The sequence below is a fragment of the Corvus kubaryi genome, unplaced genomic scaffold (assembly GCF_017639235.1).
Source record: "Corvus kubaryi isolate FWS band 111438036 unplaced genomic scaffold, C.kubaryi_AGA036_p1.0 65029, whole genome shotgun sequence".
NCBI lineage: Eukaryota > Metazoa > Chordata > Aves > Passeriformes > Corvidae > Corvus > Corvus kubaryi.
The window spans coordinates 41,151-62,076 of NW_024581706.1; the positions used below are offsets into that span (position 1 = coordinate 41,151).

The following is a 20,926-nucleotide window of genomic DNA, read 5'->3' on the forward strand; positions in this document are numbered from 1 at the left end:
TTGTCAGTCTTGTCATTATCTCAGGAAGAAAGAGAGCTTCATTCTACTGGGATTCAGGTAGAATCATACATGGTTGCTGCCTTGAGTATTAAAAGACAGGTTGTTTTACCCATAAGCAGATGAAGTGACCACAGTTTGTTTGCTGACCTACTACATCAGGATAGCAGGTGAGCAGCGATCTGGCTGTGCTGGTTCCTCTGTCTCTCTACCCTTACCTTGCCAAATATCACTTTTTCCTGGTAAAACTGCAATGTGAAGAAGAGATCAGGATCCAACACAGAGAGGCCAGCCGACAAAGGTGCTTGAAAGACAGTTCTATTACATGTGAGGCATGTGAGTCAAAATTGTCTTCTCTCTTGTGTCCTGACCTGACTCATCCCCTTGCAGCCAGAAACATTGTTTTCCCCCAAGTACAGTGCTGTCCTAGCCAAACACATGTATAAGAGCCTTGCCTAGTCTCTGAAGACCATCTGGCAGAAAATAAACAATGTGTTTGTATTTAGAAGAAAGAGGTGGTTCTGAAACATCACATTGAACAAATTCAAAATGGCTACTAAAAATACATTTTATAGGTGTTGCAGAAACATTGTAAACACTGAACATAAATGGTAAATTATATTTTCCATCTTTGTCTGTTAAATATGTATGACTGTTCAACTATACAGCTTATCAGCTCTAGAATTCTCAAGTTTCATTACATTTAGCTACAGTTATAATTTTTTTTTATTAGCAACAAATGAAAACATATCTTTGCAATCACTAGAGTTAAAGAGAGAAAAGACCCATTAGGTCAGTGTGTTCATCTTCCTGCCATTGCAGTTATTTTCTATTGCATATTTACTTATGGTTCTCAAATCTCATTTTGTATTCCATAAATAGTACAGTAATTCCATCTTTTCCGTTGTGGAGAGTATTATTGAAATGAGTGCCTCTTGCTATGGAAAATGATCAGAGATATCACAATATAGGGAAACAAGGTATCCTAATCTTCCTTTTAGCCTCGTTTATACACATTCGTCATTGTGAGCTAACAGAGCTGGAAAATGCAATGTTTTTTGTTAGTCTTCAGGAGCTCTGCAGGATATTAATGGCTTTTTCTTCACAACAAGACTGGGGATGGCTGAGTAGTGCTACAGAACCTGCTGACACAAAGACTCAGTGGACTGCTTTGTGCACTGCTCTGATCCCAGCCGGAGGCTGCGGACGAGCAGGACTGATCCTGAGTGGGCCCAAGGCATGCTGTGGTGCACACCATGTTTCACCACACTACCCATCTGCTCCCTACGCACCCAACATTGTGCAAATCCATTGAGCAGCTTTTCCTTACTTTCCCTACTCCCTCAGTTGATCTTTCCTGACAGAGAGCTTGTGGAGTTAGAGGGGATGGAGCAGGCAGCACACGAGATAAAAGACTCAGTTTAGGAGGCTTTGAGAGCAGATTGAGAGCTTGACACGTTACCAGACACGTTTGCCTGGTAGGTTTTCAGTAGGACTAGTTGAGAGTACTGTCTTTTTTGGAAAGGGCCAAAATGTTTTTTCAGGAAAGGACTATTTTCTCCATCCTCTGTTTTGACTATAAAAAAATCAAGGTTTGGGGGTTTGTTTACTTAAAAAGCTGTTTTGAAGAATAAAGTAGTGCTGGAAAAATATAAGTAAACAAGGTCAAAACTGACACAGTAGACATTGAAATTACCAAAATGAAAAATCATAAATAAACCAGTTTTTGTCTTTTGCTATTTCAAGGCTGTCCAACCTGAGAGTAAGCAGCATATTTTAGGTTCCTTGCACAGAAAAAAAACCCCACCCTAAATGATTTGATTCCAAAACTGAGAGAGGACCTACCTCTGTAAACCCACAGGCATGAATTAATTTTGTTAATTTCATTTCTCCCTAAAACAAAAGGGCCATTTGTGTCTCTGTAAAACAATTTGTAGCCAGGTCTAAGCAGGAAAAAATAATTAGTCTCACTTATAGCAATTTTTCAAGTTGATGTATCAAGAATGGATTCAACTGTCTGTGTTTATATTTGGGGTCTTTTCATAGTGTTTCATGAAACTATGCAAGTGCCTTCTGTCTTCACCTGCTTCTGTATACCAGCATGAAATGAAAACCAGCCTTCACCCTCCCCCACTGCCTTTGCAATTCAAAGCCCTTTCTAAAAACAAACTTCAAAATGAGGCACAAAGTTTCCATATAGGCAGATGTTATCATCTTGAAATTCTACAGTTACTATATAGAGTCTCAGATCCTTCTTCAGATGTTTGCATAGATCCCAGTGTAGTCTGGTAACAGATACTCTGAATAATCAGAAAGAGGTGTATCAGCTACCTGATGAACTGAATTATCAGTCTCTTGATTTTGAGAGATTAAAGTATAGCATATACAGAAGTCTCAAGATCATGTCATATTACTGCTTTACAGATGTCAAGCAAAGGTAAGTTTCTGAAGCAAGATGCGTGCGCCGCTTGCAATCTTGTGAAACACTAAAATTTGCAGGGAGATGGGGGACATTCATGGCTAATTGATAACAAGTGGAGATTCTTACTCTCAGCCTCAATGGTGACATGAGTTGTTTTTCTGGGAAGCCAAGCAGGCAGAGTAAAAGTTGGAGATAATATAAAAATTTGATTCTCATCAGTTAAATAGTGCATGTCTGAAACAAGGAAACTCTTACACTTCTGCTCTTCTTATTAGAACCTTTCTGTGGATGGTACTGTGGAGAAAGTTTCCTAACAACGACCTTCACATTTGGTTACTTTTCATTTGAGCTAATAGTGACCAAGAGCACCAAGCAAAAATGGCGATGATGCTTTGAACAATCCAGTGGCCCCTTAGAAAATGAGCTCCATGAATTAAGTATTAAATTGTCAAGTCAATCTTAAGGAATTTGGACAGTATGAAAAATGAGTACCCCTTGCCAGGACGAGTGGCAAGGTCAACCTGGAGCCAAGAGTCACCCAGTCTGTTTAAAATGCAGCATCACAGACAAGCATCTTTGACACCAAAGTCAATGGATTATGCTGACTGTTCCTAATGTGAGCATTTTCCATTTGAGGGAATAGGCTTGCCTTGTGGGTGGGTGTCCACTGTGAAAAAAGGATTTCTGTCACATGCTGAAACATTGCTGGCAAGAGATGGTTTTCAACTGTGATGTTTGGCTTGCCAGTTGCAGTGGCTGTGGACACAGGCCTGGTATCTGAATCATCCTGTGAGGTCATTTCCAGGCAGGTTGGAAAAATGGTTGGAAAAGATGTCTGCAAATGATCTGTCAAGCTGCCTGTGCTAGTAGAAAAGTTTTAGAAACAGCCTTACTCACTATCTGTCTTCATTTTACTCAATGGAAAAAAGGGAAGGAAATACAAGTAGCCCATAGGTTATCACTACATGAAATAATGTGATAAAAAGCTTGAGTTTTTTCTTCCTATAGTGCTGAGAAAACCCAGGCAAGGGTTTCTGTACAGGAAAACATCATCTTTTGATAGGTTTTTCCAGAAATTCCTTTTGGCTGCTGCCTGTCTGTCTGCCTACCTTCCTGCACCCAAGAAAGGTGCTGGACACTGATGTGACTGTGATGCAGAGCCAGTGGGGTGACCCCCAGCAATAACCTGAGGTTTGCTGCCGGCTGATAGGGAATTCTTGAGCTCTCCTTGCTTGTTGATGTACACTTTTATGGTGGGGATATTGCCTGTCAGGATTTACACTTCAAAATACTCTGGAAGATGAATAGCCTTGGCAGTCTCAAGAGGGTGAATGATACATTTAAGGTTTCAATACAGGTAACTTTATAAGTTTCAATACAGTTTGCCACTTTCTTGGAAAAGGAGACTATTCATTTTAAATTATTTGGGTTATACTTAGTTCAGTGGATAGTGGTAGGCAAGGCTTTGCACAGTTGAATGAATGTAATTATTCTGTTCTTACCAGAAGAAATTTGCAGTAAAAGTCATATGACAGTTTCAGGAATATGGAAATGCAATAAAACCCTACACTTTTAAAGGAAATAACTTTTCCAGGCAAGGTGATGCATATTCAGTAAAATTATGTCAAACTGTAGTTTGGATAACATAAAATATAATGGAAACCAGCATCCATTACTCTCTTTCTTTTCTGTGTCAAATCATGTAACTTTTTTAGATACTGAAAAGCTGATAACAGAACTGATGTTTTAATCTAACTAAAATAGATAGAAAGGAAGCATAATATGTTAGCATTAGTTATGTAACAAATATAGCCATGTAATAAGTTCAATTAACTATCATTTTCTTAATTGACATGCAATTTATTAGTATCATAACTGAAGAAAACTTGAGTGTTTATTCATTCAGTATTTTCTACTCACCTGATAGCTCTAATGACAGTTTTAAGAGCAGGGGTGAGATCTTCTACTGACACATCACACTGGCACCCTTTGTCGTCATAAACATCATCTGTTCCAAGACTGGTGTCAGCTGCAAAAGACAAGAGCAGACTAAATAAGAGAAATTTAAAAATCTCTTCCTTAGTGTTTTCTAACAGCCTGCACAGTGGTTCTGGAAAAAGAAGGACTATGTATCAAGCATGACAGACCTTCATCAGTTTATGAACTGTTCGATGCACCTGTGTGCATCTATGCTTGTGTCATAAAATGCCTGGCTAGTCCCAGAGTAAATAGTAAAAATTAGAAAGGAAGTTTTTGAAACTAATTAATAGCTGAGTACCAGCATGTTTATTCCTGATGTCCCATGGTTTTTCATCACATTCTCTGTTTTACAGGAAAGTGATGAACTAATGGATGTAATGGCAGAATCAAAAGATGCTGAAGTTATATTGTTACTCTTTTACCACTATGGATCAACCTGACATTGAAGACAAAGGAGAAGATCCATTTCATTTAATAAGGAGGCTATGGAATGACCCAATACTTTATTACAGGTGAAAATAAACAAAATACTTTTTTACCAGAAATGAATAATTGCCACCTTAAACCTCAGAGCCATGTAGGTATTTCAGCCTTCCTTTGCCAGAGGAACATAAGCCAAGTTACTGTATCTATTTACCTGAAAAACAATGGATCCTTTACCATTTCCTAAACACCACCTCTGCAGAGTTGTCATCTGGGAATTAGCTAGAAATCTCAGAAGTGTACCTCAGTACATAAACAAAACAGGTACTGATGCATGACCAAGAGGATTACAAGCTTAAAATGTGCTGGAATGTGAATGGAGCAAGAAGGGCAGGGTCATGGATGCCCATACATCATACATGTTTTGAAGGCATGTGAACTACAGGAAAATTTTTTGGGGTAGGTGCTTTTCCTCCCAAATCATCTTTCTTCAACTGCATAAAGTCCAAGTGCCCAGAAGAATTTCACTCATCGTCAGTGTATTTCATGCATAAGTGTCTCTGCTTCATGAGGAAGAGAGTGTAAAATGAAAGCGTGACATGAAACAGAGAAAAAAGGATGGGATTCAGTAATCCTCAGTAACAGAAGAGATTTCTTCCCAGTCCTAGATCCCTGCCTACATTCATGCTATTATTTAAAACAGGTTTAGTCATTCAGAAATACTTCAAGTAAATAATTCCAGGGGTTTATATTACAAGCAGATTTGAAGCACAGTCAGACACAAATGATTTCAGGACATTTTTTCAAATTCCTTTTTCAGGAAGACTGCAAATTAAAGATGAAAAATATTATTTGTCAGTCAAAAGTGCCTGAAAATGTCATGGTACTTTCTAAATCTAATAGGAATTGGCATAATTCCTTGGCATAACCTTGGCATAAACAGTTTTGTACAGCATCTTCAGGAACTGGTATTGCTGCATTGTTTTCTTCTCGGATTTAATGTTCAGCCATACACATTTTTTGGTTGGTTTGTTTTTTTTTTAATGAATCTGGCTAGTTCATTACACTTGGGAACATATTTTTTTTGTTACTGTTGCTGTACCGGTACATTTATGAGAAACATCTGTAGCTTTGAAAAACAGGTGAATTCATCTTTGACAGAGCAACTTAATAAAAAAAGATGGCTTATAGCCAAGTCAGTAATAAGTTTAAGTCCATATGAAACAATCAAATGCAACCATTAAAAAATAAGTTTTAAATTGTAAAAGTGAATTTTTCATACAAAACTTTGAAATCTCTCCTTCCATGGTATTACCGTAAGTCACGACTACAATGATGCCAGGAATGTTTTTTTCTTGCACTCTTTCATGAGCTTCACTCCTGACTCGGCTTATCTTATTGGTAAAATATACACCTCTCCACCTATCCTGCCTCAATAACATTTGGATTCCTGACCAGAAATGTGAACAGCTAAAATAAACTTTATAATTAGTTTGATAGGTATATACATTACCTAAATCACCATCTCAGGACATGGTAAGTATTCCATAACACTACCTTTCCAGGTGTCACATCTGATCAGCATCTCCAGTTACCTCTCCCAGTGTGGAAATCTCCCAGCTCATTTATAAGTGCCATATTAAAACCAGAGCTTTTTATGCTACTGGTATTTCCAGTGACTCTCTATGGTTTGAATCCATTCAGTTATGCCAGTATAAATTAGGAAAAACACTGCTCAGATCACAAGAGCTATAGCCATCTAAACCCAGTGAAACAGGAGACTCCAACCTGAAAGTTTAAAATAAACATGTTTCTGTATGGTTGTCTCACAGATACTGTTCCTGGGTCCTTTGCCAAGTACAGTGTCATTAATAAAAGGGCTTCCTTACCACAGTATATCTTTGCAGAACTGTTTTGAGAACTGAGTGGCGCAATTATAGTGTTCCATGTTGCTCCCTTGTGGATAAAAAACTCCACAAAATTTTTAGACAGATGCTGGAGAATTCTTATAAATTTAAGCCAGCTTGAAGAAGAGATGCTGCCCCTAATAAATCACCTTTTTTCTTTCTAATATTCCACTGATATGAATTTCCTTCATTATGGCAGACACTCAATACCACAGCTCAATAAAGCTTGTGAAAAGCTATAGCCTTGTTTGATTCCTATGGGAAACATAAATGTTTCTTTAGGATACTGAGCAGACCTGGGAAAAAGTTTGGGAAATGCGTAGTAGCAATTTGGAGAAAAAATTCCAGCTTAAAACACCACTGAAATCAAAGTTCACATTCTTATGAATTTTTCCATTGGAAGCTCATGTTGTGTACCACATAGTTACGAGGTGAGATGTACTTGTATCCTTTCTGTCCCTTTCGAGTTCATCGTTGAGGTCAGGGCTGAGTTGGGGTCAGTTTGGCTGCTTTAGCAGCTCCAGCTGTTCAAACCTCTGCCAGCTCCCAGATGGGGCTAAGCTATGTTCTCCAAGCTGCTCTCTGTTCCCAGGGAGAGCCCTTCCTAGGCATTAACGAGGCAGGTGGACCTCCCAGTGCCAGCTCATGCCTATCCCTGCTCACATCTACATCTTCATCCTTCCCCATACCCTCTGTCTGTATCTCCTGCTCCCCATTGGGGTGGCTGTGCATGGTCCAAGTGGGTTCCACAAGAAACTGTGGGCAGCAGCTGCTCTGCATGAGCCTGACTTTGCTGCCAGGCTTTCCTGGGGTTAGCCCTGGTCTCTCTTTCTCTCCAGGAACCTCTACCACTGGCTACCCAGGGCTTTCAAGGTTGTTCCTCGGGCAGCTCAGGAATATGGTCTCAAAGATGGCCAAAATGTCTTTTAATACTCATTTAGACAAACCCCTGCAAGTCTCTTTAAGAAGGACTGTCAGTCCACTTGACAATCCCGACCCTTTTCTAATACCAGCGTGTTTAGAATTCAGTATGCGTTTTGATCTTAAACAAAGAAAGTGTTTATTTCACAACTGATGAGGCATCTGCTATTGTCTTATAATCTTTGACGTTATTTACTTTGGGCTACTGTCTGATCTTTGCTGCTTTTTAATTTCTTCCTCTTTCTTTGCAAAGAGTCTTTGATTTAATCACACAGCAAAGCAGCAATTACCAAGAAATAGAAGAGGCATGCACAAGTCAATGAAATTGTCTTGATATTTCCCTGTTTTTCACAGTATTTATGCATTTTTCATGCAAACTCTAGTCATTTATGATCACCACAAATGAATGGGCAAAAAAATTAGGCTGTTCTAAAACATTATATGTCAACAACAAAAAAAATTACTCTGTGGAAAAGTTATTCCCAAGGCTTGATTTATTATTTCTGTAAATAGTATGTGTCCTTTCTTAGAAGTGTTTTCTGTTTAATAACATGCTTTGGCATTGGGAAAACTGTGACACTGCTTTGATCACTCTCATAGCTCCTTGCTTTCAGTGTCAGTAACATTCAAGTAATTATCTGCCTGTTTAACAGAATCAAAAAGACTTTTTACTTTTTGTTTTCTGGGAACAGCAATATGCTAGCAACAACAATCCAGCATTGATAAGTGTGTGTGCAAACACCATGAATAATCCTATGGAAGTGCTTCTGACACAGTGACCGGTACAGTGATCCCAACATAGACCTTTTGACTTATTTTTTTTGAAGTCTTCAGAATCACTTAGATCTTACTCTGACTGTGTAGGGGGTAGTTTGGGTCCTTCAGGTGGTTGACAGAAATAATTTTGCTGAGGCTGACAACCCACCTTCTCACAGAAGCCACCTCTGTGGCCACCCCACTACCAAGAGCCAGGCTGCGCAAAACCAATAGATGTCAAAACCTCAAGAGGTGCCTGAAGTTGATAGCCTGCACATGACTTGCACTTATTCATGTTACAGCACAGTGCTGCGTTGACTTGGTTAAAAACACACTGGTTTGGAAAAAATGTCTGATTGATTTTCATTGAAATGTATGACTCAAGGTGAAAATTGGATGGTGGCCTAATTTTCACAGGTGCTGAGTTACTTTGAGCCATAGTTTTTAACTATCATTATCAAAACTGAGAGTTTGAGTTCTGAATTGAAGTCCAAGCAATTCATAATGCAGCTCCACAGCCTGTTCTCCACCTTGTTCAGCAGCCTCATGTGAGTGCAGAGCTGCTCTGGCTGCCCAGGGCAGCAGTGCAGGGCACCCCAATGTGACACACTCATCTCTACACTAATTTTCTGTGTGAGTTGTCAGAAAGAAAATGAGTGGGTAATTCAGATTGTCCCTTTGGAAGGTGCCAATGCATAGGTCTGCTGCAGGAGGGGTGTCCAGGCAGCTGCTTTAGCATGAGACTCCAAGCTGCATTAGTTTTATAGTTTGTACTGAGCTCAGATGAACCCTCTTGCTCAAAAAGCAATGCCAGCAGCTTAATACTCTCATTATTCGTTCTTTCAGGCTCCTTTATGATCAAATAGAGCCTCTGCTGTGTGCTCTATGTAATGCCTAGAATGTCTGCAAGGTAGGTATATTTCATTCAACTTTACCCTGCCTTTGAAGTTCCTTTCTTCACTCTGAGTATTTACTGTGGTGAGTTAGGGATTTAGCCTATATTCTCTAAAAAATGGAAATGTCCTGTACATATTTTGTAGTATTTCCGCAGATGTTTTAATGCATAGAATGTTTCATAAAATCTCAGTTATTTTCCCCTCAAAAATTATTCTACATACAAACATCTTGATGGTTTATATTCATGTGATTCATGCAATTTTCCTTTATAAAAATGAAATGTGTCTTAGCCTAGTGCCTTTGTTTAAATATGTTTCATGAAACTTCTCACCTCTTCACAAGATGTCATTATTTCCTGTTTGTTGAACCATGAATAAAAAATCCATTCACTACCCCTAGAACTGATTTTCTTTCTGATTTGCTTTGAAACATCAACAAGCTGACTCTCTTTCAGTACATAGTTCACCTAATTTGTTTTACTGTGATTGCTCACTAAGTTCCATAGGAAAAATCCACTGAAGAAGGCAACACTAATTGCGATGGAACTTAATCACATACTTAGTAAGAATGCCCAAAGCACCCCCAGAGCGGGAAAGGCAGCAGCCCATGTTTGCATGCTTTCCAGAGCAGAGGCCAGAAAAAGGAGGCCCAAGGGAGTGATTTATGTATTTATTTCCTTGATCTCTGGAAAAAAAACCCAAAACCAAACAACAAAAGGAAAGATTTTCTTCTAATCAAGAATGAAGGAAGAAGGCAGGACAAGTACTTCCGTGATGTGCTTGTCACATTAGATACTTAATATTTATCTAGAAAATGACACCAAAATCCCTGGTAGTAGACAACAGTCTTCAAGTGGAAAAGTTAAGAAAGAGGGAATAAGGATGACAACATTTAAAAACATTGTTTACAGGGAGCTTTTATGAAATGGTTGCCATTTCCATGCTGGAAATAAATTTCTCAGTAAAGGAAGGAAACTGGTGCCTCCTGTAAGGAGGAGCATTTTTGCATAAGCTTGTAGAGTTCCCTTTGTGCTCTGCCCAGCCTGAGCCTCTACTCTGCTGGCAGCATCAATGGGGAGTTCAGCAGTGCTGTATCAATAGCCCATTCCTTGTCTTTCCTCTGAAACAGACAAAGCATTCCAGATGGGGATAAGAAGAGGGCATCATTGGTAACTGCAGTGCAATATGACACAGAGTATCTTAAAGAATATCCCTAACAACATTATATATGTTAAAGCATTTCTGAAAATCCTCTGATTTGGTTAAAAGGGAAGATAGAATTGGTGGAAAGTTTTCTACATATTCTGGGTATAATGATATCGTTTTCTTTCTCTGTAAGTGCAATTTTTTTAAGGTCAGAGACCTAATTTGTATCAGTTATCATGTAACGCAAGCAAGTTCCAAATATCTAAAATTCTAGCATTCCCTTCTAACAACTCTCAATTATCTTTACTTATTATTTAACTTCTCAAAAATTTCTGCACTGGCAATATTTCATGGAACAGCTCCCACTACTTAATTAAAAAGAAATCCTTTTAATTTTGAATGATGATATGGAGGACCAGGAGACTTTCTAAAAACAATTCATTATATGCACAATAACTGTGCTGTTAAAAAGGCTGATCTTATTATAAATAGTGGCAAATTAGCCAGCAACTTTAGATGGCCATGTGAGAAAAGTAAAAGAGAAAAATGTTAGGTGACTCTAAATCTATGGCTTTAGTGTATTTTTAGATACACATTTCTGTTATTTTATATATACCACATCCAAGAAGTAAAAACTGTAAAATAAATTTTAAAAATTGCAGATACATATGATGGTATCTGGAACTGTAGACTAATGAGCTAAATGTCACCTAATTGACTGTCTCCCTGCAAGACCTTGTAGCACACATCACTTGATATATGTCTGATATTCCATAAGGTCCTCAGAGGTCCTGTGCCCTGGAGATTTCCAGATATTGTTGTTGAGGGAGGTGATAGACAGGGGCAAAGGGATAGAGAACCATGGCTGTTTTAGATTCAGGCATCTACAGGATAGTCCTGTATTTTAAAAAAACCATGACGGATTTCCTTAGTAATGTTTCATAAAAATAAAACTATTCCTCAAATGTTTCAGATTTGGTGCAAATGGATTACATGTGGTTGGGAAGTTTCATGAGCATCATCTCAAAATTAGTTCTTATCTCATTTGTATAGTCTTCACTGCGGATGAGGTTATCTGAAAGCCATGCAAATCATACTTCTGTGTGATGGTCTGCTGCTGTCCGTCACAGAGCTAAGCTTAATAATCATTCACCTGTGACCACTGAGTCCAGTGAGCAATGGTGCACAGCAAGTTCCTCAAGAGGTATCATAAAGAAAGGACTAAATTGGACTAAATTGTGGACTCATATGGCCAGGACTTTGGTTGAAATAAACTAAAATAATGCCTCAAAGCCAATGGCCTGTACTTATTTACACAAAAATGACTCAGAGCTTAGATCAGAATGCCAGATCTTCCCAGTTAATTACAGTGACAGTGGTAATAAATGAGAACTCTATCTGCTCTAGGTACACAATCACAAGAAAATAAATCTCTTGTCTAGCACAGATTGATATATTGCTAATAAATTTCATTCAAACTTTGACATTGTGCAGCTTCACTTTGAATCAGCAAATTTAAGCTTAGATGTAGAAGCAACCCAGCTAAGGACTTCTGCACATCAAGGTCAAGCTGTTTATGCTACTGAAAGGAAAACTTGTCATTCTTGCAATACATAAATTACATGGTAGTAACTGAGGACATGGGGGCTGAAATGCACAATCGCATTCTTTCCATGGCTCTTATAATATACTCTACCCTGAGGATTTTGTGCAAGTACTCTCTAGGGAATGAAAGGCTAGAGGTCATGTGAGTGTATAATGTTTGAGGATGGTGCAAGAAATCAGATATTTCCTTAGAGAATTCTTTTTAATTAATCAAATGAAATATGTTTTTAATATCTCCAGTGCTGAAAGCTTTTGATGTTTTATTCAAAAAGCCACACAATATCTCTAGGTTACAGTAAAGGCACAATAACTCATGTAGAGGCTTAGAAGCATGGGATAGTAGAAAAAAAATATAATAGGGTATTTTTGTCCCTCATAGAAAACTGCATCCACAACATAATATTGTTCATTAATTCAGCTGTGGTGGTACAAGACTGGAGCATGATGTAAGCAAAAAAGGTTCTGCTCCTCAGCAAGGCAAGCAGAAAAGAAAACAGGGCAGGAACACCATTGTAAAGAAGAGATTTTGTGGGGCGAGTCTCTGTGGATGGAAACACAACGTACAACAAGGCATGGGCACAGCACCATAAGCAAGGCATGAGGTCACCTGTGCCGTGTAATAACTGGCACAGACTCTGGCATGGGGTTGGCCCTGCCTCTGGGTATTCTCATGTTCTGGGGACCACTCCCCACTGACAGTTTGGCTGCAGTTTCCCTGTTCTTGTTAACAGGGACCACAGCCATACTGCATGAGGAGGCCTTGGGGCCACAGGTAGCTCCTGGGCCACTTTGTGTACAGGTACAGAGGGGGCTGTGAGTGGCTCCAAGGTCTGGCAGCACCTTTGCCTGTGTCACATAGCATCCCTTTGGGGAAGGCTCTTCCGTGACCCTATACAATCCTTTTAAGTGTGAGCTTTGTAAAGCTTCACTCTTTACGATTCTTCATTGGTGAAGATTTCCTTTGATCTATCTCATCCTGATAATTCCCTTTTAGGCTGATAACAGGGATTGGAAATACAGCATTATGGCACCTTTGTTAATTTGTGCAGAGTCCCCTCTTCAACAAGATTTCTGGAAATTGTGAACCACATTTCACCAGAGGCTGCACATGTATTTAAAATCAGATTATGTAAGTCTTGATATTCACTTTCAGTCCCCTGCGCTGTTCTTAAATGCCCTAGAAAGCATCTGCAGTCAGGCCACCAAAGACTTCTCTAACCATCAAACATCTCTTAGGTTTGGATTCCATTTGCAAATGCACATATGTAGCTGAAATAATTGCCACTGTTGTCAGACCTACTTTGTCAATGGCAATAAATGGTTTATAGGCAGTTTCAGAGGATTGTTAATAACCATAAATAAAGCCTTTTTTGCAACAGTTTTGGTCATACTGTTCTAAGGCTGCTATGCCAAAATCCTTTTGGGAGATATTCATGGCTTGCTTAAGTGTTTTACTTGCTGCCAAGAAATTCTCCTTCTCTGATTTTAATATGCAGTGGGGGAGTTTTTGTTGCTGGGTAGCCTAAGAGGAAAGCTACTAGATTTTCAATCAGGTTAGCCTTTTAGCTACCCCCACGAGCTCCTTTCTGTACTGGAAACCTCCCTTTGCAGGCCAGTTTCTAATTGCTAATGTTGAGTTTCTTCAGCAGTCTCTTTCTGATGGATTTGGGCCAGATTCCAGCCATGTCCTTACCAGAACTCAGTCAGCACTGCAAAGTCACTGTGTTGACCATCTATCTGCCTTAAATCATCCTCATATGCGAATAATTTTTCTTCCTTTTGGAACCCTCTCCTTATATATTTGCATATTTTCTTTATTTTCACACAGATTTCAGTCTTCTGCCTGTGCAGAGCATTTACAACACCATATCCCATACAGTGAAAGAAAAATGAAGCAAATATATGTGTCTTCTGTCTTCTCTTTTGGAAGAGGAAGTTCATAGTAAGAATCTATTATTTTTTCACTGATATGAAGTTTTGACACTGAACTGGGTACCCAGTACTATGTTGTCATGGTCCCAAAGGTCTCTTGTAATGTAATTTCTTCTCCCACCAAACACCCTACAGAGATGTAGGAATCATCAGAAGGACCAGCTGTTCAAGGGTACTGTTTTGTGCCCAAAATTTCACCCAGAAAAAGGTGGCTTCTGGTTTTGGCTTGACGATTGGCTTACCAAAATTATTAATTATTTGGCTGGGGAATACCTCAAGGAAGAAACTGGAGGATCTGGCAAGCAAGAGATAAGAATAATATGATGCAAATACTGTTTTTCTCATCCAGTGAAAAATGCAAGATGTTCTAAATTAAATATAGCATCTTGAGATCTTTTTCACTGAGCTGTCAAATGTAGAAAGCATCAAGCTATGAAATTGGTAACACACCAAAAAGAAAGAAAAAAAAAATCAAGGTTAGTAGCGCCCAACTTTTCCTGCAAAAGTTTGGGTAAGGCAGCAGGGAGGTGTCTCTCAGCAGTGAGCACACTGGACATCTCTCTAATCATACTGGTCCTAGAAGTAGTTGGATGAGGTCCCAGAATGGAAACTTGGCATTTGCCTAAAAGCTGGAGACAATGGAAGCTGTTCCTTCTGCCACAGATGAGAAATTGGTTGTATCTGTTGGCCCCAGTTCATAAGGGTGGACTAGTAGCTGGAAATCACTTACCAGGAAACAGGCTGTGCTCACCCTGAGGAGCGGGAAGATCTTCAAGGGTTTACGCACAGCAATGAGTGCTCTGTTGTTGTTACTCTTTTATCTACAGATATACCCAAGGTGCTGTTTATGCCACCTTTTCCGTGAGAGGGAAACAATCAGAAGGAGCACAATCTGCTTGTGCACATCATTGTTAGTGATGACAATATGTACAGGACACAATAGGGGACACGCTGAGGAAATGCTTCTATGATAAATGGGCTGATGAAAAATGAAACAGGTGCTTCAGTGAGGTACAGACTGCAGAGCTGGGGCAAAAGTAAGCCACTGATACTCTGAGACTGTGCTCAAAAAGTTACTTTCTTAGGTCACTTCCAGGCACAGTGTGAGTTAACATGGGTTTAACCTATGAAATTGTTTCTGATGTGGTTTGGGGAAGATACTTGTGCTGTATAAGTGATTATGTAGGAAGCCTAAATTTAGACAGGGTAGCTTCAACCACTGTGCTACCTAGAGCATTTCTCACTTCCCATTGTGGCCTTGTCTGAGCTTCACATCAGTGTGAGACCCAGGCTAGGTCACACAGCCCCTGTGCTGCAGCTGCCATGGGACATAAGCCAGGGCCTGTGCCCCAGGATGGAGATGGGAGTGGATAGCAGTGGATAGTAGAATGGAGCAACCTGAATAGTAGCCTGGTAGCTGGTATATGCCAGCAGCTCACTGTATCACAGGCAAATTCAGAGTTCATGCATCTGAGACATCTCCATGGGGGAGATGGAATGATGACCTTAGCAAACACTGTTGGTTTCTCTTGTTTGCCCTGCAGGAAATGTTTATTTACCCAGATCTTTCCTGAAGAGATATGCCGTGTAGGATATTCTCACTGAGAATGGGGCATTGCAGTTCAATAAGTATTTTGCAACCTACATGTCTGTGATAATATGTGCTCTTAAAAAGGAAGCAGACATCAGCATTGCACTTCTAATTATTCTTACCACAGTTGTTGGATGTAGCATGCACGATTGCCATTGTAGAAAGAGGTTGTACCTTTCCCATTCAGGTAGGGTCACTGGTGGTAGTCAACCAGTTTGTTTCCCTTTTTTTTTATGTGGGGGATACCACAAGAAAGAACAAAACATCCATAGATGGGGAAATATGTGAATGGAGAAACCAGAAACAAAATCCTCTGGGGCAGCAGTACCCCCAGAGCTGTGTGAGTGCACCTTTCAGTGCTGGACCTGTCCCATACAGGGATCAGGTTCACCTGGTGCTCTCAGCTCCTGTGTGTCAGGGGACTGCTGTCACTCAGTTTGATGCTGCTGGGTTAGAGGAGTCACTGTCTTTGTTTTGGCAAGCTTTGGCAGATGAAGGTCCTTGCCTGAGTGCGGGTTAGTTTAATGCCAAATTGGACTTTAGCTAGAGAATGGAGCAGTGTAGGAGGCAACTTGAGTGAAAGGCTGGGCTGCTGCTGTGGGTTCAACGAGCCATTTTCAGCAAGATCCACTTCTTCACATTTTAGGAGTGCTTCCTACATCCAAAATACCCTTTAGAAAGCAATACATAGAAGCAATAACACTGGTATTTGCTAAATCTACCTGCCTTATCAAGCCAGATACAACCCTGTAAAACTTAAAGCACCCAGTAGTTTATCCCTTGGTGGCAGGTGATTGCATCGCCACTGCCGGTACTAGGACTCCTCTGCCTGAGGGAGCCAGTTCTGCACAAGCTGTGCTCTAGGCTGGCAAAGGGCACAGACTTTGCTGGCTGTGCTGCACGGACCACCAGCAGGAGGCAGCAGGTTTGCGCAGCAGCTGAGCTCAGTAGTGGGAGAGGGGCCGTGACAGAGGAGGTGTTGCAGCCAAATCTCTGGGATGCATTCAGTCCACTGTGACTTTTCATAGTGACCCCTTTTTCTACCAGTTGCTCCCTATGCACCACTGACATGATTTCTTATTAAAAGATAATCACATTATCGGGCTCTTTGAAGCAGACTGTAGCTGGTTTGTGTCTCTGGCCCCAAATAGCAATTCTTTCTGCTTTCCTAAAATGTGTACAATCACTGTGCAAGTGTGCAGGAGTGTGAGCAGGCTGGGAGCAGCAGACAATGGTGAACAAGGGGTGAAAAACTCCTACCATCGACCATGGGTTTGGGCTGGGAACTCTTCAGCCGCAGCGAGGGCCTGAAGCGGGTTCGGTCATTGAAGCTCCAGCTCTTCTGGACTTTGGTTGGGCTGCCCTCAGTGGCAATGTCAGCACTTGGTGACCGGCGATCTCCGACTGAAGATTGCCTGTTTTTTATACTTTGACCTCGTGGGCTGGCCATCCGGACCCGCTCCTTAAAACTTAGCTTTTGACTGTGGGAGAGAGAAATAGATTTTATATCATAGTTCCTTCAATGCATTTCTTTTTTCTATTGTATGATAATTGAAAATAATGTGTAAAAAATCTCACTGGTATGAATCTGTTTCTTACACACATTTATTTTCATTGAATATATTTCATTTGTGAATGGAACTGATTTGATGTAATTGCTTTTTGATAGAAGTATTAGCATTGGCAGTTTATAACAGTATAGAATAACCTTGTAAAAGAAATTAAAAATAACAAATAGAAACAAATTTCGCCCAATTATTATACATTATTCTCTATGATTTTTTTTATTACTTGAACTGGAAATAGGTTTGTTTCCATCTTAGTCAGCCTAGCTCAGTGCGTTTCTGGCCATATCTTCAGATAAACAAAACCAAAACGTATTTTATTGTTACTGCATGCCATGTAGTATTGTCTGGTTTGTTTTTCTTTTTAAGCAGGCAAAAATACTGTTAGTGTATATTCATGCTTTTTCCGGATGTGGCACTTCCAACATTTCATATGTATGGTTAGTGATCACTCATATCCAGAATTCCTTGTTAGAGCACTTCCTTGGACACGACAAAACCAAAATTCATAAAATCCAAGAAACAACATGATGACGGATTAATGGAAATGCAATGATATGCTGTATGCTCTCTAAAGTCATTGCTGAAGATTAAGCTGGAAGCTGACTATGTGCAGGTGGTATTGGACAGGCACCAGAGCCCAGCCTAGCTCATGACTGTCTACTGCACCAGTGGTGACCCTGTGATCTTATGGTTGACCAATAGTGAGGTTTTTTCCCCCTGCTGTGCTTGTAATCATCCCCTGCAGCCAGCTAAATGTGGGATTTGTAGATTTTCTATTTCCCAGTGCTTAAATTACCTTTGTTCAAACATATTTGATGAACATCCTGTGGTCACTGTGACTATCTGCCTATGCTTTTTTTGTTTGTCCCTTCCTGTAGCAGAAGACACAAAGTGGAAACAGAGAAGGAGTCTGACACCAAGGTCTGGAAACCTTGTTTTATCTGCAAGGTTAAATTCACTTGGTTGTGATGGTCAGGTTTTAGCTTTTATATTTTTCAGATTCTTTACTGCCTAGTATGTAACTCTGAAAGTTCATACAGCCTGTTAGCTACTGTTGTCACATTTTGGTTAGGCATAACAAACCCTCTCTGGGCCTGAACTCAAGGACACTTGCACTCTGAAAACACAGTGTTAATATGTAATTATATGAAATGGAAAGTAATTATAAACTGTGAAGTGTTGAGATAAACATCTCTTTGTCCATGCATAGCAAAGCATAGCATTTCAGTCTGAATAAAAACATCACTGACAGCAGAAAGGATGCAGTTTGCTGCAGGCAAAACACATGCTGGGATGCTTCTAATGTGGTAATTTTCTAGAGTACTAAAAAGTAAGCACATCAATAGAAAGATTATTAGATAAATGTATTTCTATATGGCATGATGGATTACTTGAAAGAATACCTTTACTATAATTTCTGAATGTAATCCCCTTTTTTCCTTGCCCAAAATAAGCAATTGTTGAAATAAATACATCGCAGTGCTGAAAATATTATCTGTTTCCATTGTAATTGTTACCCAGTGCTGTGGCCTAAGCAATACAAAAGACCCAGAGAACCTAATATTTGAATGAAAAATGAGTTCCAAAATTTAACTTTGAATACAAATTATACTTTGAGACTGAATTATATTTCAGCTCAGAACTTAATGAAAATATTAACTGTAAAATATTTATTAACCACATTATTGCATTGTCATATTATGCAGAATGAGGAAGAGAATCAAAATTGACTTCTTATTACAGATATTATTCCTACAAGTGTCCCCCTTTTTTTAACTCCCCTTACGGCTCAAATTGTACTTGCTATTGGAAAATGAAGTCAAATGATGCTCTTTTTTTGCAAACATTAGAGTTTAAAAAATTCTGAACAGCTGTCTTCCTGCTGGACTAATAAAAATGAAAGGAAAATGGGTAAAATAGCCATAAAAGCTATCTATATAGATCCTATTTTTTATAATCCCATTAACTCCAAAATAAAAACGAAAATAAAACCAGAATCAAAACAGCACATGTGCTGTTCTGTCAATTAATTTGTACTAATGAAAGCACTTGCTGCCTTTAAATGATTGGTAGACATGGGTATTTCATTTATAAAAGCTGAATAGTACACAATGGCTACTTAACCTGAGTATCTTTAGTTCTCCAAATCAAAGCAGTGAGGCAATGGTGAAAGGAACAGTAGGCATTTTATCTGTACTACAGACATTTTTCAAAAGTGCAACGCTGAGAATGAAAATATTAATGTAAACTGCAGAGCTCATACTTAAAAAATAAACCAAAATTGGCTTTGTAGCAATGGCAGTGTACTGGCATGCCAAGGGTCCATGCAGAGGGTGCTGCATCATGAAGAGAAACACAGCCCCCAAAAGGAAGCATGGTTTGGAAACTGTCTTTTGCATCTTCAGATGCATCCCCAAAGAGACTAGTTGTAGCAGTTCTTTGCTTCTTGGATCCCTGTTCCTATTTTGAGACTGGTGGGAAATGCTCCTGAAGTCACTGGGTCCTTCTCAGCACAGGCATAAATTGTGGGACTGGTAGCAGTGGAGAAGAAAGGTTGGGAGAAGAAAGCTTGTCCTTGGGAACACACTGTCTTGGGGCTCTTCTATGTATGAAAAATAACAGATCATGAATGAGTAACTGAGTCAGAGAACTTGAGAATATCCTCACCAGGCTTTTCCCCATAGTGAAAGTCCCTTTCCTTATAGGATAAAGCCTGGTTCCTGGCTCTGGATTCTTTGTTGCAATAGTGGTAGAGATGGTGTTAAAATTACAGAGTGAAGATAATCTTACACCTTTCAAGTATCTTTGGACATTCTGCATTCAAATCAGTAGCCAGTGAATCCTTTAGGGCTCTGTATTCTGATTTTATGCTGGTTGGATCAACACTGGCTAGTGCATGCTAAAAATCCTTCACCTTTTGCAGGTCCTGGCCTACTATATTTTCCTCTTTCACATTTTTTCCCCTCTCTTTTTACATGGTATCCAAAGGAAATCCCTTGAATCAATGTAAACCTGTTAATGACCATTAGATATTCATGTATCCCCATAAGTATTCACAAACTTTGAGTGTTTGTCCAAAGGGCAAAAACCACAAGAAAGAATCAGGAAAATAAAATCACACAAGTTCCTAAATCAAACCTAAATGACAAAGATCTGAGGGATCCACAGCTGTCTCCAGTTATCTCTGCATTCCTTTAGATGTGTGTCTGTCCATCATTTCTTGTACTTTATATGACTGATAATTTAGCCTAGCTGGTTGACATACAGTTTTGCTTCCTATGAGTTTTCCCTGGCAATGGTAATCACTTTGGACCTATCACTCCTCTAATTTTGCAGGCTGAAAGTTGTGGAATGTATTCTTATCGCTAACACTGGAGCTTTGAAGCATCTTTTAGTGGAGATCCATTACAACTGGCAGCTGTAGAAAAGGAAGCAAATGACTTTTCTGTACTTGTCTGCCTTCTGAAAGGTCAGTTGTAGGATCTTATGACTCATTCCTCCCATCCAAGCCCAAGGCGCTTATTTCCCTAGGACAGCAAATGACTTTCTAGTTCTTATTTCTTCGTTTCCAAATTCTGCCTTTACCACCCTTGATTTATGAAGAAAGAGGTGTGTTGAGACACTAGAGGTCACTGTAGCTTCACTGCAGAGGGAATGAACACTTCTCTGCTGGTCCAAATGACTACTTTGGATAAGAGTTTGTTTAAATTGACAGATGCATACAAACCTTTGCTCGCTCTGTCTTCCATGGACCATCTCCCTGTACTTTGTTAACTGAGCAT

General features: G+C 39.6%; 1 protein-coding gene across 1 annotated transcript in view; it reads right to left on the reverse strand.

The window, feature by feature from the left end:
* LOC121672892 (potassium voltage-gated channel subfamily KQT member 5-like) overlaps nt 1-20,926 on the reverse strand; it is a 43,821-nt gene that overhangs the window by 10,625 nt on the left and 12,270 nt on the right. Inside the window, exons 6-7 of the mRNA XM_042045797.1 lie at nt 16,837-17,057; nt 4,340-4,448 (exon numbers count right to left, since the gene is read on the reverse strand). Coding sequence (XP_041901731.1) covers nt 4,340-4,448; nt 16,837-17,057 — 330 coding nt within the window. The remainder of the gene's footprint in view (nt 1-4,339; nt 4,449-16,836; nt 17,058-20,926) is intronic.